At 52.7% G+C, this 23,493-nt stretch overlaps 3 protein-coding genes across 3 annotated transcripts; all 3 read right to left on the minus strand.

Moving 5' to 3' along the window:
* Positions 1-1,894: 1,894 nt before the first annotated feature.
* Positions 1,895-3,505, minus strand: TMEM95 (transmembrane protein 95). Its single transcript, XM_007952354.1, has 7 exons — positions 3,337-3,505; positions 3,083-3,139; positions 2,810-2,890; positions 2,684-2,704; positions 2,471-2,551; positions 2,272-2,359; positions 1,895-1,928 (listed from the first exon to the last, which is right to left on the minus strand). The coding sequence occupies exons 1-7, from the start codon at positions 3,503-3,505 to the stop codon at positions 1,895-1,897; spliced, it is 531 nt and encodes a 176-aa protein (XP_007950545.1).
* A 1,569-nt stretch (positions 3,506-5,074) lies between these two features.
* KCTD11 (potassium channel tetramerization domain containing 11) lies at positions 5,075-5,884 on the minus strand. The gene has a single exon (XM_007952284.2). The coding sequence runs from the start codon at positions 5,771-5,773 to the stop codon at positions 5,075-5,077; it is 699 nt and encodes a 232-aa protein (XP_007950475.1). The 5' UTR covers positions 5,774-5,884.
* Positions 5,885-7,285: 1,401 nt separating this feature from the next.
* On the minus strand, positions 7,286-22,198 carry ACAP1 (ArfGAP with coiled-coil, ankyrin repeat and PH domains 1). The gene is made up of 22 exons (XM_007952285.2): positions 22,146-22,198; positions 21,526-21,583; positions 16,679-16,798; positions 16,418-16,471; positions 16,275-16,333; positions 15,303-15,486; positions 15,122-15,166; positions 14,918-15,013; positions 14,747-14,821; positions 14,546-14,655; positions 12,209-12,260; positions 12,022-12,122; positions 11,563-11,686; positions 11,252-11,463; positions 10,337-10,406; positions 10,118-10,212; positions 9,841-10,010; positions 8,824-8,996; positions 8,256-8,365; positions 8,065-8,175; positions 7,672-7,721; positions 7,286-7,386 (listed from the first exon to the last, which is right to left on the minus strand). The coding sequence occupies exons 1-22, from the start codon at positions 22,196-22,198 to the stop codon at positions 7,286-7,288; spliced, it is 2,223 nt and encodes a 740-aa protein (XP_007950476.1).
* Positions 22,199-23,493: the final 1,295 nt, after the last annotated feature.

The raw sequence follows: 23,493 nt of genomic DNA on the forward strand, positions 1-23,493 counted from the left end.
CACCTCATATACACACAAAAGCTGGGGAATGAATAAGGAAGACTGCAGAAGAATTGATGCATTTGAATTATGAAGTTGGTGAAGAATACTGAATGTACCATGGACTGCCAGCAGAATGAACAAATCTGTCTTGGAAAGGTCAGTCAGAATGCTCCTAAAAAGCAAGAGTGGTGAGACGTCACCTCATGAACTTTGCACATGTTATCAGGAGGGACCGTTTTCTGGAGGATATCATGCTTGGTAAAGTAAAGCGTCAGCGAAAAAGAGGAAGACCCCCAAAGACATGGATTGATACGGTAACTGCAACAACGACACAAGCATAGCAAGTGAGGATGGTTCAGGATCAGGTGGTATTTTATTCTGTTGTACGGAGTCGACTCCACAGCACCCAACAACAACAGTATGATCTTGGGGAAGCCATTGCTCTCTGGGCCTCATTTATTTTTCATGTGTAAAATGAAAGGACTGAACTAGAATGAAAACAAGATGGGAGGAACTCTGTTTGAAGGGATGAGGTCCCTCTCCCCATCCCCAGAGTCTGTATGGGTACCCCTAGATCCGTGGTGCTAACCCTGACTGTAGGTTAGACTACTCCAGGCTCCACTGTTGACTGCTGAATTCAGAATCTCTGGAGGTAGGGCCCAGGATGGCTAGTTTACAAAGCTGCCCAGGTGATTCCAATGTGCAGCTAGTGCAGGGGTCCTGCTCCGCATCCTCTAGGTACCCAGTTTGAAATCCAGTGGGCGAGGTGTGACCTAGGGTCCTCTCTGTCCTAGGCCCTTGGACTGACACTTGTGAGTGACGATAGGCCTCTCTTTTTCATTTCCATCTCTCAGCACTCAACCAAAACTTTGTGACAGGCAGGGGTCCAAACACCAGGGTTTCTCAATTTAGGCATTATTGACATTTTAGGAGCTCTGGTAGCATAGTGCCTAAGGCACTTGACTGCTAACCAGAAGGCTGGCAGTTCAAACCCACCAGCCATTCCTCGGAAGGAAGATGGGGCCATCTAAGAGATGCTGCCTCGGAAACCCAAAGAGGGGTCGCTATGACTTGGGTCCGACTCGACGGCACATAACAACAACAACATTGACATTTTAGACAGGAGAATCCTTTGTTGTTTATGGGTTTTGGAGGTGGTGGTGGCGGCGTGGGGGCTGTCCTGTGAATTGTAGGATGTTTACCAGCATCCTTGGCTTCTTATCCAATAGATACCAGCAGCACAACCCAAGCTGAAAAGAAAATTAAAAATATCTTTTGATATTGCCAATTGTCCCCAGGGGTGCACAGTCACCCCCAGTTGAGAACCACTGTGCTGTGAGAGTCTCTGTCCCCCTCTGCCCACTGGGGTTGCAGACAGAGGCCAGGCAGGTGGAGGCCATCCACAGAGGGTTTAGTTGGGCTTGGCAAGCAGGGAGCCCTCCCAGGAGGCCAGGGCCTCACAAAAATAATACAATGGCGGGAGAACACGCCAGAAGACTGACTGATGTGGCCTCAATCCAGAGAGGGAATTCTCCAGAACACTCCTTCCCGGATTCCCAGTCATAGGAAGGAGCAGACAGCCTTCGTTTTCTGGAAACAGGCAGAGGAGGGTGTGGGAGTGGTGTTTTTTGTGGAAGAGATTCTTTCCTTGGTAGATATTTTCCTGGCATTGTCCGCTACCCGTGTCTGATTGGTGGAGGGCTGGAGGGGCGGGACTTTCCAGCGTGGGTGCCCGGGTCCCTGGAGGCCATCTGACGTTGGGATTATTGAGATGTCTGAATTTTGAGGGCTGAGAATAAGTGGAAAACGGAATCTTTGGGGCTGTGACTAAGGGGTTGGTTGGGTGCTCCCCAAGGGATGAGAAAGTTGTAGGCACGCACCCCTAGAGCTGGTTGGGAGGCTGTCAGCATCTTCACAAGTCGCTCTTTGCCTGAAGGTGGCGGGACCTGAGGGATAATGGTAGCCTAAGAGAGTAAGTTTGGTGGTGCAGTGCCTAAGGCATTTGACTGCTAACCAGAAGTTCTTCGGTTCAAACCCACCAGCCACTCCACAGAAGGAAGACGGCGTAATCTACTTCCTTAAAGATTTACCGCTTCAGAAACCCAGTGGGGGTCGCTCTGAGTCGGACCTGACTCGATGGCAGTGGGTTTGGTTTGATTTCTTTTTAGGAGAGTAAAGGAAAGGGGTTTGGGAAGGAGGCAGGGTGGGTGAGTGGGAGGACTAGAAAGGACAAGAGGTAACAAGAGAGGTGGGAGGCAGCGAGGATCCTGTCCGTAACCCTCAACTCACTCCACCACGAGGCTCCCAACACTGAGAAGCAGGACAGCAACAAAGACAGAGAAGAGCAGAATTCGGGCTTCCCAAAGATCGTGACTTCCTGCAGGGAACCCCGGAGGCGTGAGCAAACCTGGGGCCACACCTGCCCCGCCTAAGGGAGCCTGAGGGTTCAGGGATCTGGGCAGGCCAGGCAGGGGCGGGGACTAGGAACCTGGAAAGCAACGCTTTCGAGGCCAACAGTGCACGTCCACGCCTTCACAGGTGGAGCAGTTGTAGAGGGTGGTGCTGCCCCCTGCAGGAGACAGCCGGATCCCGAGCTGGGGAGGCGGAGCCCCAGCCGCCATCCTTTCAGACCACCCACCCTGCAGCCCTCGGCTTGCCAGGCTCAGAGGCCCCTTGTCCTTGCCACCCCTTTTCTACTCACGGCAGGCAGGAGCACAGAGAGCTGAAATGAGAGACAAGGAAAGGGTGGGCGTGGGTGAGCCACTCAGCCACACACCCCTTTACCCAAGGTCCCATGCACCCCTTGACCCCCTCACTACATCATTACCTTCCCTGGTGTACTCCGGGATCTTGGTATTGTAAAGCCATTCCCAGTATAAAGGAAGTGAGGAGAAAGACCCTTTGATCTCTGGGGAAGCAGAGAGCAGCCATATTGCCCTGGGCTCCACCACAGGGCCTATTCACCTCTCTCCTCTCCCCTATCACCTCCTTGGTGACACCCTCCTGGCTCCACCTGCCCTCTCTGCTTCCCAAGCCCCTCCCTCCCCTTTGAGGTCCTCCCAAGTCCCTAGGTGCGACCTTCCCCCTTGATCTCTCTCACCCATGACCCTCAGGACTCTGTGAGTCTTCTCTGTAATTTTGTTCATGGACATCTCATCTGTGGAGATGGGCAAGGACCAGACATTTCCTCACTAGCCCAGAAAGAGGCAGCTGGTCTACTGGGGTTCCTGAAAGCTCTCCCACAGGGAGATGGCTGTGTCCAGAGATGGCTGTGGACTGGCGTGAGGGCTGTAGGGGGCAGCTGGGCAGCCACAGTACGGGGTGACTGTTGCTGGGCCTGTCCCTGGGTCTTACCTAAGGCAAAGGCCGAGAAGTCTCTGGAGGCCTCACACGCCTCCCACCGGACTTCTATTTGGCTGCAGAGGTGATCCAGGCGGCCCAACAAGTCATGGCCTGGGAGGCGGCAGAAGATACAGGCTTGGGCGCCTGCCAGGAAAACTGTGCCTAGTACCAGCATCCACATGAGGCCTGTCTGAGGGCTGGCCCCTGGGCTGGGAAGGTCTCAGAATGCTCAGTGACCCTGACTCCAGCTCTTTGCCTGGAAGTTCTAGAGTGTTCCAGAATAGTGCTGCCATCCCAACCCCGACTGGAGGAAAATTGGGCCCAAGGAGGCCAGAAGACATCTCTAGAGGGAGACGGGTGCAGAGAGCGAGACACGTTAGAAGGAAGACACCACTCACAACCTGGCTCTCAGTAGACTTTTTTAAGTTTGCGGTTTCAAAGTAATTTTATTTTTCTTCTTGTAAGTCATGACCAATGATAATAAGTGACTCCCCCACGAAGAAGTTGTACGTGAGCGTCCCATCCCCTCAGGGACTTAGAAATCCCATCCCTTCCCATGTCCTCCCCCACTCTCCAAACTCTTCTGTTCATCTCTCTCTGCCCTGGACAGCCTTGGGCCTTCCCCAGCTATCTCCTAGCAACAGGCCCATGGTTGCCCCAGCAACCAAGAGTTCCATACAGGCTTCAGAGGCCCGGCTAAGCCTAGTGACTTCACTTCTCACCAGGAAGATCTTAGTGACTAAAACCCCAACAGACCACTCTCTGCCTACATGATGATGTGTGAGCGTGTATATACACACACACACCCTGTGATTAAACTAATTCTCAGTCTACTCACACATACTACAGACACACCCTGTGCCAAAACAGTTGCTGGGCAAACCCGAACAGGCCTAGACCTGCAGAAAGTACAGGAGGACTAGCACACAGACATCAAAGACAGGAACACAGACAGGGACCCAGAGCGGCAGGGACCACACGTCAGTCAGACACACTGGTCGACTCTCATATACACACCCCCAATTCCCATGAGAGAATTGAGGCCAGGACCCAAGAAGATGCCACCCTCCTACCCTGACTAGCCCCACACTTAATATGGAATCCTTTAAAGTATTACTTGGATCTCTAAAGGAGTGCTCCAGCCCCATAGCTAATGGGTCTTCTCCTAGCTCCCTTACGCCAACCAGGGGTAGAATTAGTAGCCTTTCTGTTTCCTTCTGTAGGTGGCTTGGGACACAGCAAAGAACACCCCCTTCCCACTTTACAGAGTTTTCTGGCTTCTCATTGGTCGGGCCAGCCCATGCCACCAGCTTCAGGAGAAGCCACAGTCTTCTGTCAGGAGACTACATTAGGACACTCTAAAGACCCCCTTCCTAAGACCTCAGTGTCCCTCCAGGGTTCAGCTAGGTTCCGCATAGCCTGGGCAGGGAGGTGTTCCCTACTTTTGCAGACCCTGAACACCGAGCTCCAGTGAAGGAGATGCTGGGGGTCCCCAGCCTCCGACAAAAAGAAGTCACAGGAACCTTCCCTGCACCGCTCCAGACGCTCTGGACCACGACGTTTGAGCCCTCAAATGGGCTCAGGTTCGAAAAGTCCTGCCCACATCTGGGCTCCAGGCAAGTGTAGTGGGACTCCTGACTCTCACAGCTTCCCAGGAAGAGCTAGGAAAAGGCTTCAGGGAGCCCCACCCCTCAGCTGCCCCATTCCTTCTCCCCCCCCCCCCCCAACAATGAAGCTGAGGACAGTATCCTCAGTGCCGGACAAAGCGCAGAGATCGTGAGTTAAGTAGGTCCTCGGGGTCAGGGAAGACAGAGTCCAGGCGGAAGCTGTGCTCCAGGGCCACCCGAAGGACCTCCTCCAGAAAGCCCGGTGTGCCCACTACCTCCCGCCGCTCTCCTGGCCCCCCAGCCCACAGCGGTTGCAGCCCTAGTCTCCCATACTCCACCTCAGGGAGTTCCACAGGGCGGGGGGCCCACTCCAAGCGAAAGTGTGGACCCCCCTCTGCTCTGTCCCCATTGGCCACACCAAATCGGGCCCGCATGGCGCCCAGACATTCTGGGTCAGTGCAGAAGAGGTTGGCACGGAAGGTGTCCACTTGGACGGAGCTCAGCTCATAGTGGTGAGGGCCCCGGCGAGCAGAGAAGTGCACCAGGCGGGGGCTGGTGTCCACATCTGCGTGGAGCAGGGCAGCTGTGGGTGCTGTAGCCACCCGAGACGACTCCAGTTCCCGCAGGGCGTCCAGGAGTGGCCGGATCTGGTAGAAGTCAGCCTCTGCTCTAAGAAGCGCCGTCTCCCCGTACCCACGGGGCAGGTCCAGGCGGCCCAGCCGCAGGAAATTGAGGATATGGCGGAAGGCCTTACCATCTCGGTCGATGAAGTAGTGGCCACCTCCCTGTGGGTTGAGGTTGGGGGTCATGGATGTGCCAGCTCTAAACATGGCCCCCAGCATGGAGTCTGGGAAGCGGGTCAGGGTCTCCAAAGTAGTGGAATATAGCGTGCCCCCCACATTCAGGGTCACGGGGCCCCCAAAGGAGGGGGGCGAAGTGGGCACAGGAGGAGGGGAAATTTTGGGGGGTAGGGGAGACACTGAAGGAGAAGAAAAGGGAGAACTTCCTGGATGTGTGAAGAATTGCGTTTTAACGTTCAGACTCGCTGGACTGGAGGCACAGGCGCTTGGACTACAGGCAGCAAGGTTCGGGGCTCACCCCAGCTACCTGTTGAGGGGGAGGGGTTTCAGGGCCCGGAAACTTCCTCAAGGTTTATAGAGCAGATGAACGGAGGAAAGCCAGAGGGGAAGGGAGCTTTCAGTCCAGTTCTGGGCGATGGGCGATTCCTTTTTGTGGTCTTTCAGGCAGTGGGTTTCCGGAATCCAACCAGCAGGTGACGGTGGCGAGCACAGGGCTGACTCTTGGAAGGACCCTGCTTCTGAGTTCCAGAGCAGACCGCTGTCGCCGTGGGAGAGTCCACGCAGGGCTCCGGGGGCCGGTCAGAGGCCCGGCCTGGGCTCCGGGCGCGGGTCCCAGGGGACAGAAGCAGGGCTGATGAGAACGGATGGCGGAGCCGCGCCTTCGGCGGCTGGGGGACGACGATGTACTCAGCTTCAGCTGGAGAGTCCGTGGGCCTGATGGAAGCAGCCGGGAATCTCGGCACCCAGATTCTGCAGCCTTCCCCGGCTCAAGCCGCGGTCGCTGAGGTCCTCTCTGCCCCCAGGAAGTGGCCTAAGGGCAGCGGCCAGGGCCCTTTAAGGGACAGCCCCGCCCCTTGACGCCCCGCCCCCCGCCCCCGCGAGGCCCGCAAGCCTCGGGTGGAGGTGGGAGCGGGGACTCGCCGACCGGACGGACGGGGCGGACGGGCTGGACAGGCGGGCGCTAGTGAGGGTGGGGTCTCGGCCTGTGACTCAAGCGCGTCGTCCGGATGTGGCCGCGACGGCCCTGCCGGCCCCCGGGTATGCAAGACCTCACGTCTGCAACTTGGCAGGGTCTCGAACCGTTCACTACGAGTAAAGGCGGCGCAGCTGCGCACGTGGGGAGTTCCCGAGGGGGCGGGTGCTGAGCTGCAGCATTCCGGGGATGTCTCTGGGCCGGGGCGGCCGGAGCGCGCTCGCCCCATCCGGTACCACTGCAGCTTGCCCTGCGGGAAGGCCGTCCCCCGCCCTACCTCCCTCCAGCCTGACGAGTCTGGCCACGTCGCCTGAGCCGGACAGCCCCGCCCCACAGCCGCTTGCGCTGGGCCCGGCCGAAGCTTCCACTTCCCTCCCCTTGGACCTCTTCGTGTGGCTCAAGCTTGCAAACTACCATCCTCTCCTGAACCCCAGGGGCCGCAGTACCCAACAGCTCGCTGGACCGGAGGTGGCGCCCAGTAAATGAATTATGAAGGAAAGAGCAAAGCACAGAGGCTTTAATGGTGATGAGGCCGGCGGTGGGGAAAGGCCTGGAGGTGCGGGGGCCCCGCAGGACTGGGATCAAAGCGTGTGAAGGTCATAACTACGCCTCCTCAGCTTCTCTGGGTCATCTGATGCCATGAGAGAGAAGTCGCGGAAGATGTCGAGATACGTCTCATCTCCTGAGGGCGAAAGGAGGAAGGGCTGGGGCGGCGGACAGCTGGGCCAAAACGGTGGAAGGGGATGACAGAGACAGCTGGGCCTGGTCGGTACAAGCACGCCCTTCGACCGTGGATGGAGGGAACTGCGCCTGGGCGCAGCACCTCTGCCTGTTCTTTACTCTAGCTCGGGGGCCTGTCACGTCGGACGCAGCCAATCCGTATTTGTTGAACACATTAATGCAGACAGGCCGCTAGGGGTCAGGAAAACCAGACTTCCGGCGTTGGGCCTGGGGGTGGATACTTTACCTGCCTGGCCCTGGGCGGCTTCGGCCTCCCTCATCTTTGCCAGTCGAAGCCTGAAGAGAAGGGAATTAAAGAATGAATGACACTCCCCTCGCCTCGCCCCCCTGCCCCCGCCACTATCCCTTCATTTAGTTGGGTTGCGCTTGATTCAGACGTTTCCCCAGAATCCAGTACTTAAAAGATGTCTGACAACAATGTTGATGCATGAGTGATGCCTCTGACTTAGGATGAGCTCACCATCCTCGGACCCTGTCCCGCCTTCCAGCTACATGTCCCAATACACATACTTTCTCGCCTGGAAAGTCTCGCACGACCCGGGGACTCCCGGGTCCCTACGTTAACCCCGCCCCACATGGGCCGTCTAAGCGCTAGCCCCGCCCCTCCAGGCATTCTCACAGCGTGACGATATCAGCATTGGCTGTTTCCATGGCGATGGTCAAAGGGTCCCTGCCTTCAGAATCTTGAGCCCCTAGATCTGCGCCCCGTTTCAGGAACAAGCAGGCGAGCCTGAAGAGGACAGCCAGACTCAGCCGGGCGTTCACCTCCGGAGCCTTCCTCCCTGAGTCTGTCGTCCCTGCAGTCCCTACCCCGTGTGGCCAAGAATTGTTGCGTGGTGGAGCGGGCCCCGGCCCGCACTGTCGGCTTGGTTCACGTTCGCTCCGTTCTGGAGGAGAAACTCACAGGCCAGAAGAGAATTCTGCATCAAGGAGTCCAGAAAGGAGAGACAGGGTGACATGTTTAGAAGCAGATTTAAAGATGTTGTCGGGTGGGCTCAGTCAGTGCAGAGGGTGGGGTGAGGATCAGGAGTGTAGGGTACAGCTAAAATGTGTCAGGCTCTGCTGCAGGCAGCTCTTTATACCTATTCATACATTAAATTCACAGCACAACCTTATAAGGTGTGTGATCCCTGTTACAGAGAAGGGGACAGGCACAGATAGGTTAGTAACTTGTTCAAAGTCTCCTGTAAGTGGTGAGAGCCATGATTCAAATCCAGGTTGTCTGTCTCCAACTTATGCACTATTAGCAACCAGCTGATGCTCCTTACCACTCTCTGTGGGGTGGGGGTCCCTGGGAGCAGGTGCAGGGTGAGGGATGAGTGTCCTAGGAAGCAGATGAAGAGCGAAGGGTGGGGTGAGGAGGTGGCAAGGCTCTCACAGCAGCTGTGGCTTGGATCAGTGGTGTGGCATTCTCTTGAGCCCCATTGACCCAGTTCACATCGGCTCCATGGGCAAGGGCATCAGCCATAGTGGGAAGGGATGGAGGATGTCCAGCGGCTCGAAACAGCAGGGCCCCAGGGTGCAAATTGCCCAGGTCATCAGAGGGAGGCTCTGTTAGAGGGATTTAGTTCTGTTAGGGCAGATCAGCCGTAAGTTAGGGAAGAAAACCTTCCACATAGCTCCCTGGTACTGAATGGAATCAAAATCAAAAATCAAACCCGTTGCCAGTGAGTTGATTCCAACTCATGGTGACCCCATGTGTCACAGAGTAGAACTGCTCTTTAAGGTTTTCTTGCTTGTAATCTTTATGGAGCAGATTGGCAGGCTTTTTTCCCATGGTGCTGTTGGGTGGGTTCGGGTTAGTAGTCGAGTACAAACCTAGATCACTTCTGACTTTTGGTGAGGCCTTCATGACACTGGAACCTGTGATAGGAGGTGGAGTTGAGTGGGCACATGTGTGTAGGGGTGTGTGTGTGTGTACGTGTGGGTGTGTGTAAGTCTGGGTGTTCATGTTTTGGGAAGGGGCTGCCAGGTGTGAAGGACAGACAGTTCATCCTGTCCAGCCCCTCAGACTGGCTGGGATGTCATGGGTGAACTACCACTCAGCCTTAGCTCTTAGCCTTCAACTCCCTCTGCTCCAGCTAGACTCGCACTCCCCTTCACTGGCCCTTGGAGACCCCAAGCTCATTCCCACTCCTGCCTTTTCTTAGGATGCTGACAACCCCTTACAGAGTTGTCCTTGTTTACTCCCAGCCCTGTGCTCCTTCCATTCTTAGTGCCACACATCCCCGTAACCACCTGAAACTCTTCCCTTGCAAAATCAGTGGTGGTGTTGTCTGGTCCCCAACATTCTCAAGGGGAAGCCTGGATCTCATGTGCTGGATACCACCCCAGGGCCTGGCGTGCGGCTCAGCACACAGCAGGCCCACCACAAATACCCAACTAACCCATGTACCTGGCTTGCGACTGAAGCTCCCTGCCGGGGGCCGGACGGAAGGCTTCGGGGGCACAGGAGGCTGCCCCCGGGGCGGGGCCCGGCCGCCTCTTCGCCCTCTCACTTCAGGAAGCTTGGTCAGGAACTTCTTCTCCACATATTTGGCATGAATCCAGGCCTCCTTCTCTTGCCTGGGAGAGGGGGAGGGGACAGTCTTCCCTTTTCCTGTCCCAGACCCTCCTCACACCATCACTCGGGCCCATGGATGGCAGCTCCCGACCCCTCCTGCCAGCCTCACCGGGAGCAGCTGGGCCCTGGCTTCTTCACTGCCATGGCGTCCACACGGGCCTCATAGATCTGGTTGATGACTACGTTTCCCAGCTCGCACATCAGCTTCAGGGTCCCAGGCAGACACACAGAGACAGGCAGGGGGGTGGTGAATGTCTGAGCCCTCAAGCCTCTTCATCCCTTGGTCACACACCGCCCCCCACCCCATTTTCACTATACCCCAAGTCACCTTCACTAGTTCCGGCTCCCATGAATCAAGGGTCAGAGACCGGACTTTGGAGAAATGGACACCAAGGCTCCTGGAGGGTCAGAGTGGGAATCAGGCCCTCTGTGGGGCAGCGGGGTGGGGAGGCTGCTGCTGCTTGTGAAAAGACTTGGCAGCAAAGTCCTGCCCAGGGGGGTGGTAGCTGGACCAGGCAGCGGCAGGGTGGCTGGAGCTGGGTAGCCTTGACCTGCTTCTGGAAGGATCCTGCCAGCTTCCTGTTCCCCTTTCTCCTGCACTTCATTTTAAGGCCCTCATCCTCTCCAGCTGCCTCCCTTCTCTCATGGCTTGTTGTTGTTGTTGTTGTTATGTGCCATCGAGTCGGCCCCGACTCATAGCGACCCCTCGTTGGGTTTCCGAGGCAGTATCACCACGGAAGTAGGATTGCCCAACCTTCCTTCCGAGGAGTGGCTGGTGGGTTTGAACCACCAGCTGTCTGGTTAGCAGGCAAGTGTCTTAGCCACTATGCTACCAGAGCTCCCCCTCTCTCATGGTATTAGGGTCTAAATCACTCTTTCATGCCATTCCCTTTCCTCCTTCCATCAAGCTAACTAGGAGGTGGTGACTTTATGGACTTGTGAAAGGCTCACAACCTCTTCTCTCTACTCTTCCACTCTGCTCCCCCATCTTCCTCCAACCAAGCTGAAACACTCAGGGGGGTTCCCCAACCCTGTCCCAGACCAACACACTGAGGGCCCACCTAGGTCCACCTTGTGTCCCACCAGGCTCAGCCCAAGCCTGGTGCCCAGTGACAGACTAGAATCTAAGAGAGGAGGGCAGGGCAAGCAGGAAGAGAAGAGGCCTGCATGATGGGCTCTATCTGGGAGGCCTGTACACAGCTGGAACGAGTGGGACCCACACTTGGGGCTTTTGGAAGGTGACCTGTGGATGCCAGAGCACTGAATGCACAGCGTGACCCCAAGGTTGATGCTGGCCCACTCCGGCGCTGGCTCCCGACAGTCGCAGCACTGGGCATTGCCATCCACACTCTGTACCTGGGCTGCCACGTGCCCGACTCCCCCAGGCTCCCTGCCCCTGGCCATTCCGCCACAGCCTAGGGTAGCAGCAGAGCCTATGGCCAGGTGTCCTGAGCCCTGGGGAAGGTAGGGGTAGAGAGGGTAGTCAGAAGGCCCTCAGCAAGGGGTGCCCCATCTGCTGGGGTAGACTGGTCCTGGACTCCCATGTGAAGGTACCTGGCCTGGAGCCCGAGGGCTGTCATCAAGGCGAGCCTGGCTGAAGGCAGTGGCGATGCTGCTTTGCACGGCACTGACCCACAGCTGCAGCAGGCGCTCCGAGTCAGCCTGGAGGAGGCAGGACCTGGGCCAGAGGGGTGAAGGAGATGGAGGAGGACAACTGAGGCCTGGGGAGCAAGGTGGCAGGGGGGGCAGGCTGCCATTCAGTCAACACTCAACTGGTATCAGTTGTATTGAAATATTTCTGCAATAATTGCTAACATCCTGCTAAATACCACCCATTACTCAGGATCCTCCTCCCCGACCACCCCCTAGGCTGAACCACAATCCACCCACCAAAGGGTTAATGCCTGGAGCTTCATGGAGCCCTACAAGACCCTGCTCCAGAGATGCCACTGTGATTAGCCCTGACTCTCAGGTTGGTAAATATTTGACCATCACCCCTGGGCCTGCACTCACTTGCTGGTGGACACCACCTCAAAGCAGAATCGCCTTTCTGAGTCAGGACAGAGCTTCACAGTACAGAGCCGAAGGTCATCCACCACCACAGTCACAGGGTCCTGGTAGGGGGAGGAAGTCAGGGAGAAGCCAGGTAGCCGGGGGCAGGCAAGGGCTGCATCCACCTGGGGCCCACAAGCCTACTCACCTTGTACTTCTTCTGATATACCAGCTGGTTGCTCTGAATAGTGAACCAGCGTCTAGAAGAGCAAAATAGAATTACAGACCTAGGGCATTTACATCAGGCAGATACACTCCTTAAACAAGCAATCATGGGAGAACAGAAGGGCAGTATTGACACAGGGAGATAGCTCAGGGGGCAGGAATGCATAGGAAAGAAGGACTCATGGAAGAGATAACTACAGGGAGGAAGTAGGAAGAGAGCTGTTGATACATTGTGGGGATTGCAGTCAATTGTCATGAAACAATGTGTATGAACTGCTGTATGGAAAATGAATATGCTCTGTAAACTTTCACCCAAATCACAATAAAAATTAAAAAAAAAAAAAGAAGAAGAAGAAGAATTATAGACCTAGACAGCATCAGGGTAAGGCTTAGGACAGGGACAGAAGAGAAGCTGTGCCCTTTGCCCAATAAGGCTCTTGTTGGGAGGAGAGACACTAGGGCTGAATGTCCCGAGATAATTTCAGATAAGGGTGGGCATCTAAGCGGGGGCTATTCACACCTTAGACAAATCAGGTTGACAGATTTATGAAATGAAGTAGAATGCTTTTTTCTAATGAAACAAGTTTGTTGCTTCTTCTTCTTCTTTTTTTTTTTTTTGATAAATGGATGTGTCTTGGGGAAGGAGCTTTATTCTCTAATTTGTAACAAGAGCCCACATGTGTTAGCAGTGGCCCTGAAGGGGGAAGAAGTCAAATCACAGCTTATCACCACTCTGCTCCAAACACTGCAGTGGGTCCCCAATTCCATCAGAGTGCAGCCCAAGCCCCTACAAAGGCCAACAAAACCCTACAGTGATCCACACCCTCGTTAACTCCTACATAAATATCTCCTACTATTTCCTTCTCCCTCACTCTGCCCCCAAGCTCTCTGTCTACACGCTCCTCCCCCCTTCACCCTTGCCACTGCAACTGGCAAACTCACTCAGTCCGTTGTTCCCTGAACACTCTCGGCATCTCAGGGCTTTGACACGGGCTGGCCCTCCCACCTGGAACATTCTTCCCCCACATAGCCTTCAAGTCTTTGCCCAGAAGTTACCTTTGCATGAGGTCTACACTGACTCCCTATTTAAAACTGCAATCCCTCCCAGGTTTTCGTATGCCCCTCATCTTACTTTTTTATCCCCCTCATGGCACTATTACCTTCTAACGTAACATATAATTTTTTTATTATTGTATCGATCATCTGTCTTTGCCGATGGAGTGTAAACTTTATGAAGACAGGGTTTCTGGCTGGTTCTCATTGCTGTGCTTCCAACATACTATAACCACTCAAACAAACAAAAAATTAATTTGACGAGTATGACTGATTGGGTATCCACTCATGGTGCAGTGGATTACTAACTAACTCACTGTCGTCGAGTCAGATCTGACTCATAGCGACCCCTCCTTGGGTTTCCGAGGCACTATCACTACGGAAGTAGATTGCCCAACCTTCCTTCCGAGGAGTGGTTGGTGGGTTTGAACCACCAGTCTTCTGGTTAGCAGTCAGGTGCCTTAGGCGCTATGCCACCAGAGCTCCTATTACTATTGGTAGGACCATGCTAAAAAGGTGTATGGAACTCCAATGTGGGGATTGGTTAGTTTTGTCATTCTGCTAGGCTTAAAATGAGCCTTTCTAGGGACAAAAAGGGGAATCTCATTGCCATCAAGGGAGAAGAGCCAGAGGTGGAGTGGAGCTTGTCCTTGGACCTGAGATCCTTGTGCTGGACCTCCTTGGCAGGTGACCAGCAGAGACGACCAGCAGAGATGACCAGCTGAAGAACCAAGAAGCATAAGACAGAGCAGCGGGCTTGCCAGCCCACGGAGCAAGGAAGCAGAGTGCCTTTGGGCAGGAGGCTTACTGGCAGAGTGGGGTGTAACTAGGTGAACCTATCGGCAGAGCTACAAGTGCTTTATAACACTTGCCCAAGCAGGGCAGAGGCCAGGCCAAGAGGCTGAGGGCCAGAGAGGCATGCCTGAGGGCATAGCAGAAGGGAGACTGTCCCGATCAAAGAACTGTATCCTGAGTGTGTTCCTGAGCCTGAATTTAACCTGTTACTTCCCTAATAAACCCCATAATCATGAGTATTGTCTGTGAGCACTATGTGGCCATTGCAATGAATTATAGAACCTAGCAGAGAAGTAGTGAGTGCCGTGGGAGGGACAGTTGGTGTCAGAGTTGGTAAAAAGGCTGGAAGGTAGCATGCTTGGCCTCATAGTAATGAGCCTTGGACTGCTGCTGCTGATTCTCATTCCCCTTTGTGAAGTTAGAGGATGTCAGAAGAAGCTGCCCCCGTGTCCTTTTGTGTACCACTCCTCACCTGCTCCACGTCTTAAATGCATTGCTGGCCCGTTTGAAGAGATGTCCTTCCATGACCAGGCCGCCAGGCCCCTCCCTTAGGCTTGGCTCTGGCTCTTCCCCACCCAGCTCCTGGGGAACAAGAAAGTCAGAGGGCAACGGGGCAGGCAGAGAACAAGGCTATGGGCCTGTCTGCACCCAGTTAGCGGTCTCAGCCCCTCACCTTCTGTTTCAGCAGCACATGCCTCTGCTCCATGTCCCTCTTCTCTCGTGCTGAATTCAAGACCAGCTGGTGCAACTGCACATAGGAGAGATACTTCAGATGCCCCCGGCCTCCCTTAACTAAGCCAGCAGGGTCATATCGGAGCCCCCTAGCCCCTCTACCTCCTGCTACCTGGCCACCCAGCTCCTTGCGATACTGGCCCAGCCGGCTCAGCTCCTCATGGCCCTGCTGGAAATGGACAGCCTGGGCCTCCACCAAGCGTAGCACCTGGGTGTGTGGGGGGGCAGGGTACAGCTGAAGAAAGATCCCTCTATCCCTTTTCCCCCAGCTCTGTTACAGACTCCTCCCCTCTTCACCCGTGTCACCACAACTTACAAACTCCATGATGTCAAACTTCCTCTTGTCCTCGATCACATTGATCTGAGGGCCCAAAAAGACCTCAGGTCAGTCTAGAAAACACAGCGACCCTTCACTATACACCAGGACTGCCTCAGCCTCTGATCTGACACCTAAAGCCCTGGTACCCAGGGAGGACAGGTTGAGGGCAGGCACCTACCTGCAGGGCATAATCCAATGCCCGTCCCTGGTACCCAGCTCGTGCAGTCCTTAGAGCAGCTCCTGCCTCTTCTGCCTCCTGTGCCCGGCGCCTGGGGACCTCTGCGTTGTGGGTAAGAGCAGCCTCCAGGCTCTCAGCCCCCCGCCAGAAATCCCGGCGAGCCTCTCGAAAAGCCCGGAGACCTCTGGGAGCAGGGGTCATAATACAGAATCACAGACACATCCATTTGCCCCCCTGCAGAGAAGTCCCACGATAAAGCCCACCCAAGTCTTTTCAGTTTGCCAATGTTTTTATTGGGAGCTCTGGTGGCGAAGTACCTAAGGCATTTGACTGCTAACCAGAAGGCTAGCATTTCAAACCCACCAGCCACTCCTGGGAAGGAAGGTTGGGCAATCTACTTCCAGAGTGATACCGCCTCGGAAACCCAAGGAAGGGTTGCTGTGAGTTGGATCTGACTCAATGGCAGTGAGTTTGGTTTTTTGGTTTTTATGTTTTTATTAGTGGCCATCGAGTTGATGCCCAAATCATGGTGACCTCATGAACAATGGGATTAGACCACTGTGATCCATAGTATTTTCCATCAGCTGATTTTGAGAAGTAGATCGTCAGGCCTTTCTTTCTAGTCTGTCTTAATCAGGAAGTTCCACTGAAACTTGTGCAGGAGATGCATTGGCCAGGAATCAAACTTGGGTCTCCCTCAAAGAAGGCAAGAATTCTACAACTGAATCATCACTGGCCTCAGTTAGCCTAGATATAATCTGAGATCCAAAGGGACCCATGGGATGGTGGGGACAGAAGGCAGGCCACCTGAAACTCTCCATCTCACACTCCACAGATATCTGGGAAAGAGATGATGATGGTATATGATGTTGAGGGGACCAACTTCTTCAGGTTAGGAAGCCCCTATGACAACAGGAAGAGGGCTGGAGGGCTGGTTTCTGATAAAGAAGTCCCCCTTCCCTTCCAACTCACTCCTTGACCAAGGTCTGGATTTGCTGCTGCAGCGTGTGCTGGGTCGCATCTAGTAGCTCCTGAGGGGAAGCACAAGTTGGGGGTGGGAGTTAGGACCACAGACAACCTGGGCTCCCCTACTAGCCGGACTTCTCCACACTCACCGCGTGGCTGTCCAATTTGTGTTTCAGGCTTTCAGTGAATTTTTCCAGACATTCCTAGGTGAGAAGAGGCATGGAGAGAGTACCAAGCATGGGGTGGTGGGGCCCTCCTGATGCTAGCCCAGCTTGCCATGGTTGTCTCTGGTAGCACCCCTAGCCATGCTCTAACCTGGGTCCTGTAAACCCCAAAGTCAACCCTCCCCATTCATACGACCTCCCTCCATCCCAGACCCCATCCTACCCTGGTGAGAGCCCTTCACATACCGCCATCATGGGCTCTGGTGGACCGAGGCGGCCCACATCACAAACGCCGACAATGAAGGCATGTCCAGCAGCCAGGTAATGGCGCCCACTTTCCAAAAGGCAGGTGCCCAGCTTGAGGAGCTTGGAAGCAACAAAGGGCAACCACAAGTTGTGCTTGCTGCCACCATACCTGGTGACACCCCCACTCTGTGCCACCTCACCCACAGGCCTGTGCCCCTCCTTTCCAACTTTGTCTACACTTCTCTCCAGCTCAGTCCAGCTCTCTCAGGTTTTCAACATACACCCAGTGTGTTCTCAGCTCAGCCTCTTTGCTTGCCCTTCTTTGTGTCTGGAATAAGCCCCATCCATTCTTTCTAGCCTCTCACCAAGACCAGTGTTAGCTTCACTTTTACAGTGTTTCTGTCCATTCCTAGGCATCTCTCCCTGCCCGGCCCCACCTACTTGGACTCAGAGCTCTCCAGAAACTCTACTTCATGCACTGTCTGGCTCACAAGAAGAATTTTCCATATAGCTGGTATTAAATTCTATAGTATTTCCTGTTAATACTTGTCCCATTCTATGCTCATTGAACATTCCCTCAATATTTATTAATTGGTCACCTACTAGCTGCTATGGCCTTGGTGATAGAAATAATGATGGATATTGCATGATGGAATTTTGCAAGGCCAATGACTTATTCATTGCACATACCTTTTGTCAACAACACAAATGGCAGCTATACACATGGACTTTGCCAGATAGAGTACACAGGAATCATACTGACTACATCTGTACCAAGAGGCAATGTACAGATGGACTACATCTGTACCAAGGCTCAATATCTTCAGCCAAAACAAGGCCAGGAGCTGATTGTGGAACAGACTATCAACTGCTCATATGCAAGTTCAAGATGAAGCTGAAGACAATTAAAGTAAGTCCACAAGAGCCAAAACATGACTTTGATTGTATCCCTCCTGAATTTAGAGATCATCTAAAGAATAGAGTTGATGCATTGAACACCAATGACCAAAAACCAGAGGAACTGTGGGATGACATCAAGAACATGATCATCCATGAAGAAAGCAAAAAGTCACTGAAGAGACAGGAATGGAAAAAAAGATCACAATAGATGTCAGAAGAGACTCTGAAACTTCCCCTTGAAAGGAGAGTAGCTAAAGCAAATGGAAGAAATGACAAGATACAAGAACTGAACACAACATTTCTAAGAGCAGCTCGAGAAGACAACCAAACCAAACTCACTGCTGTCGAGTCAGTCCTGACTCATAGCGACCCCTCCTTGGGTTTCCTAGGTGGTAACTACAGAAGTAGATTGCCCAATCTTCCTTCCAAGGAGTAGCTGGTAGGTTTGAACCACCAGCCTTCTGATTAGCAGTCAAATGCCTTAGGCACTATGCCACCAGAATTATTATAATGAAATGTGCAAAGACATGGACTTAGAAAACCAAAAGGGAAGAACATGCTCAGCATTTCTCAAGCTGAAAGAACTGAGGAAAAAATTTAAGCCTTGGGTTACAATATTAAAAGATTCTATGGGCAATATAGTGAATGATGCAGGAAACATCAAAAGAAGATGGATGGAATAAACAGTCACTATACCAAAAAGAACTGGTTGATGTTCATCCATCTCAGGAGGTGGCGTATGATCAGGAACTAATGGTATAAAGGATGAAGTCAAAGCTGCACTGAAGGAATTAGCAAAGAACAAGGCTCCAGGAATTGACGGAATACCCACTGAGATGTTTCAACAAACAGATGCCCCATTGGAGGCATTCACTCAGTTATGCTAAGAGATTTGGAAGCCAGCTACCTGGCCAACTGACTGGAAGAGGTCCACATTTGTACCCATTCCAAAGAAAGGTGATCCCACAGAATGTGGAAATTATCGAACAATATCATTAAAGTCGCACACAAGTAAGATCTTACTGAAGATAATTAAAAAACGGTTGCAGCAGTATATTGACAGAGAACTTCCAGAAATGCAAGCTGGATTCAGAAGAGGACATGGAACGAGGGATATCATAGCTAATGTCAGATGGATTCTGGCTGAAAGCAAAGAATACCAGAAAGATGTTTACTTGTGTTTTATTGACTATGCAAAAGCATTCGATTGTGTGGATCATAACCAATTAAGGATAACATTGAGAATAATGGGAATTCCAGAACAGTTAATTGTGCTCATGAGGAACCTGTACCTATACCAGGAGGCTGTTGTTCAAACAGCATGGTTTAAAATCAGGAACGGAGTGTGTCAGGGTTGTATCCTTTCACCATACTTATTCAATCTGTATGCTGAGCAAATAATCCAAGAAGCTGGACTGTATGAAGAAGAACATGGCAACAGGATTGGAGGAAAACTCATTAACAACTTGCAATATGCAGATGACACAACTTTGCTTGCTGAAAGTGAGGATGACTTGCAGCACTTGCTATGAAGATTGAAGACTCTAGTCTGCAGTGTGGATTAATGCACTGCTATCGAGTCAGATCCAAGTCATAGCAACCCCTCCTTGGGTTTCCAAGGTGGCATCACCATGGAAGTAGATTGCCCAACCTTCCTTCTGGGGAGTGGCTGGTGGGTTTGAACCGCTAGCCTTCTGGTTAGCAGTCAAATGCCTTAGGCACTACGCCACCACAGCTCCCGCAGTATGGATTACACCTTAATATAAAGAAAACAAAAATCCTCACAACTGGACCAATGAGCAGCATCATGATAAAAGGAGAAAAGTTTGAAGTTGTCAAACTTCATATTACTTGGTTCTATAATGAACACCAATGGAAGCAGTAGTCAAGATATCAGACAATGTATATAGCACTGGGCAAATCTGCTGCAAATGACCTCTTTCAAATGCTGAAGAGCAAAGATGTCTCTTTGAAGACTAAGGTGCACCTAACCCAAATCATAGGAGCTCTGGTAGCATAGTGCCTAAGGCTGGCGGTTCAAACCCACCAGCCACTCCTTGGAAGGAAGATTGCGCAGTCCTACTTCTGTAGTGATACTGCCTCGGAAACCTAAGGAGGGGTCACTATGAGTCGGGGCCAACTCGATGGCACATAACAACAACAACAACAACCCAAACCATGGTATTTTCAATCATCTCATATGCATTTGAGAGTTAGACAATGAATAAGAAAGACCAAAGAAGAGGTGATGCTTTTGAGTTGTGGTGTTGGTAGAGAATACTGAGAGTTCCATAGACTGCTAAAAGAAATAACAAATCTGTCCTGGAAGAAGTGCAGCTGGAATGCTTCTTGGAAGCGAGAATGGCCAGACTTCGTCTCATCTACTTTGGTCAGAAAGTAGTAAGAAGGGACCATTTTCTGGAGAAGGATATCATGCTTGGTAAAGTGGAGGGTCAGCGAAAAAGGGGACGGTCCTCAACAAGATGGATTGACACTGTGGCTATAACAATGGGCTCGGGTATGGCTAGGATCGTGAGGATGGCACGGGACCGGGCAGTGTTTCATTCTGTTGTACATAAGGTCGCTATGAGTCGGAAATGACTCGACAGCACCTAACAACAACAACAACACTAGCTGTCATAGGCATTGGGGATTAAGCAAAACACAAAACATGAAAGTCCCTGTCCTCATAGCACTTATACTCTTGTGGAGAAAAAAATAGACAAAAAACAAACAGGCAACTGAGGTGGGCACATGCTAAGGTGACATCCCATGATTCATATTCTTGTGTAATCCCTTCCTCTTGAATGTGAGCTGGACCCGTGATTTGTTTCTAACCAATAGAATATGACAAAGGTGATGAACGTCACTCTTGTGATTACATTACAATATACCTTGACTCTGTCTTGCTAGCACACACTAGGAGTAGGCTGTGATAATGAGAACTACCTAGGGAGAGGACCATGTGGCAGGGAACTGCGGGTAGCATCTAGGAGATGCTAAAGAATTTTAAAACAGCAAAGAATTTAATTCTACCAGCAATCTTGTGAGCTTGGAAACCCCACGCTTCAGTTGAGACTGTAGTCCTGGCCAAGACCTTGATTGTAGCCTGTAAGACCCTGAGCAGAGGACCCAGCTAAGTTGTGCACAAACTGGAACTCACTGAAACTGTGAGATGTTAATTGTTTTAAGCCGAACGTGTGATAATGTGTTACATGGCAATAGAAAGCTAATACAGCAAGTAAGTATGTAACATGTCAGATAGAGTTAAGTGCTATAGAGAAAAAGCACAGTAAGGGGAGATGGGAGTCCCTGGGTATGCAAATGGCTAAGAACTTGGCTGCTAACTAAAAGGTTAGAGGTTCGAGTCACTCAGAGGTTCCTCAGAAGAAAGGTCTGGTGATCTACTTCTGAAAAATCATCAGATAAAACCCTGTGGAGGACACTTCTGCTCTGATACACCTGGGGTTCACTGTGAGTTGGAATAGACTGGACAGCAACTTTTTAATTTTTTTTTTTTAAGATGGGGTGTGAGTATGTGTGTGCGTGTACTCACACATACATGCTGTTTTATGGAGTGGTCACGGAAGACCTTACTGCATTGTGCTTAAATGTTTCACTGTTTTTTCCTCTACAGTGAGTCTGAGGGCTCCCTGGGGGCAGAAATGGTCTCCTTCTCCACAAACACCCAGGGCCTAGCACATGCAGGTGCTAAGAGCTGAACAGTGCATTTTTGTTTTTCAAGATCCCAAGCCCCTCAAGGGCATAGAACCACCTTTTTGCTTCTTTGTAGACCCCAAAGTATCTACACTAGACAGTTAGCATTCCATAATCCCTGAAAGTCAGTCCCTACCAATTTTCTCCTCCAGCTCTGCCCCTCTAATCCTCAGCCCACCCTTTCCTCACTCTCCTCATGCTCCTGGGTCTTGTTTCTCTGTCAGGATCACCTTTTCAAGACGGGTCTCCAATTCTGACACTTCGGCTTCCACCAGCTCGATGGAGGCTCTGGGAAAAGAGGGTTGGGGGTCACGAGATCAGAGCTTGGGTCCATCTGGTCTGTCAGCCTCCTCAGGGTCGGGGGGTGGGGCAGGCTGAGGTTGGGGGGTAGTGGGTACAGACAGAGAGACCTGCTGGGTTGAGAAAGCCCACCCACGCACCCTCTCTGGCTTGCTCACCCTGCACCCAGTCTAGGAACTACTGCCGCCCAGGCCAGAGCAGGAAGGGTAGAAGGAGGGTGGATGTGGCGAAGGCAGGAAGTTGCTAACCGCCCTAGAGCAGGAGCTGGGGGAGGGGCAGGGGTCTCAGTGAAAGGAAGGAGAGAACGCCAGTTCTGGGGGTGAAAGGAAGACTGGCGAGGCCAGGAGGTACACGGAAGGGGCAAAGAGCGCTGAAGTAGCCAGATTTGATAGTACCACTCGGCCCACAAACTCGCTCTTGTCCCTTTGAGGCCTACTGCTGCCTGGAAGCAGATCTGGCTTGGTGAATGTTGTGTGTGGTGTGTGTGTGGGGGGGCTGTTGGACCTTGCCCTGTCCACCCACCCCCACCTCCAGACCTATACATACTTACCGAAACCGGGGTGAATCTTTCAGACACTCCTCGAAATCCAGCTTGACCGTCATCTCAGGCTGCTGTGGGCCTCAGGCCCTGGAGGCCAGGTGGACAGGTGGGGATGTGAGTCCCGGGAGAGGATGGTGGAGGAGAGGGTCTTTTCCTGGATAGGGCCTGGGAGGGAACAGTTCTTTCCCCAAGGGGAAGGGGTGTCTTAGGAGGAGCTCTCACCTCACACTTCCAGACAGGCCTGGGAGGGGCAGGGGCGGGGCCCGGGTGGAGGGGGGCCTGAGATCAGAGAAGCCACAGGACCGCCCTCGAGACTATTTGTAGTCACCTTCCTACCATACTCTAGTCTGTCTCTGCTTCTCCTTTAGTGGGTGCGGGTTTTGGAACCCAGCAGATCCCAGCTGTGCCACTCAAAGGCCATGTGGCCTTAGGCAAGCTCTGTGGTTCCTCAGTTTCCTCATATGGAAGATGAGGATAAGACACCCTATCTCCAGGGCTGTCATAAGAATTAAAGAAGATGACACCACTAAATTTATGATAGGCTGAATTAATCATGCCGGTCTTTGCCCTCTGACTGCACCTTGGGCCTCCCTAGGCTCCTGGGTTCCTGTGGGGCCTGCTCCAAGCTCGCTTTTCTACTCTCCCTGCTTGAGGTTTCCTGTGTGTGAACTTCTCTCCCTCCTCCCCTCTCCTTGCTGATGGTCCAGGCTCAGTGTGGGCAGTCAATCCACAGCATCCAGACTCTTGCTCTTCTCTCTTTATTGCATACCCTTAGGGTAGTGAGGGCAGGGGAGGTTGCCCCAACCCCATCCCCATATGGCTACATTTTCCACTGTTTGGTCTCCTCCTCTTGACTCCATCGAAGCCTCAGGGTTTCATCTGGAGAGAGAGGGGGTTGGGTTAGTGGCTTCTTTGCAACAGGCATGAGATCTTGCCCATGTGACTGCCCCCCAAAACCTACCCATTCAGATCCTCTACCTCCCCGGCCAGTTTACACTAGTATTCCCTAGCCCTGCTCAGGCTCACATCTATGCTCATTCCGGTTTGGGGGACTTTGGTTGCTTCCAGGTTCTCGCTCTGAATCCCCCGGGTTTCGCCAGCTCAGCCCCTTAGTTACCAGCCACTGACACCAGCCAGACACCACTTGGGATCCATGGTCCTTGGAGGACAGGGTAGGATCTAGAGTAAGGTGGGAGGTAGAGAAGAGTCAAGGAGGAGACATGGGCCAGGGGTGGTCCCAAGCTGAAGAAGTCCTAACCCCCTCTGGGCTGTACTGGTTTCCGTCTTAAACAACATCAGCTTTTGGCTCCAGGACGTTTAGGGCCTGTGCTATTACCTGTTACCGATCTAACAACTT

The sequence above is a fragment of the Orycteropus afer genome, unplaced genomic scaffold (assembly GCF_000298275.1).
Source record: "Orycteropus afer afer isolate SDZICR_OR568_19922 unplaced genomic scaffold, OryAfe1.0 scaffold00330, whole genome shotgun sequence".
Taxonomy (NCBI): Eukaryota; Metazoa; Chordata; class Mammalia; order Tubulidentata; family Orycteropodidae; genus Orycteropus; species Orycteropus afer.

Bases quoted from the DNA above. Each gene is read 5' to 3' on its own strand.
- ACAP1 (XM_007952285.2), bottom strand. From the start codon at position 22,198: ATGACGGTCAAGCTGGATTTCGAGGAGTGTCTGAAAGATTCACCCCGG. The intron at 16,799-21,525 runs GTGATCCTGACA...GTTGCTTCCAAG, and splicing joins TGGAGACCCGTCTTGAAAAG to CTCCTCAAGCTGGGCACCTG. The intron at 16,334-16,417 runs GTGAGTGTGGAG...GCTTCCCCTCAG, and splicing joins ACAAATTGGACAGCCACGCG to GAGCTACTAGATGCGACCCA.
- KCTD11 (XM_007952284.2), bottom strand. From the start codon at position 5,773: ATGCTGGGGGCCATGTTTAGAGCTGGCACATCCATGACCCCCAACCTC.
- TMEM95 (XM_007952354.1), bottom strand. From the start codon at position 3,505: ATGTGGATGCTGGTACTAGGCACAGTTTTCCTGGCAGGCGCCCAAGCC. The intron at 3,140-3,336 runs GTAAGACCCAGG...CCATCTCCACAG, and splicing joins CTTCTCGGCCTTTGCCTTAG to ATGAGATGTCCATGAACAAA. The intron at 1,929-2,271 runs GTGAGTTGAGGG...ATTATCCCTCAG, and splicing joins GTTGGGAGCCTCGTGGTGGA to GTCCCGCCACCTTCAGGCAA.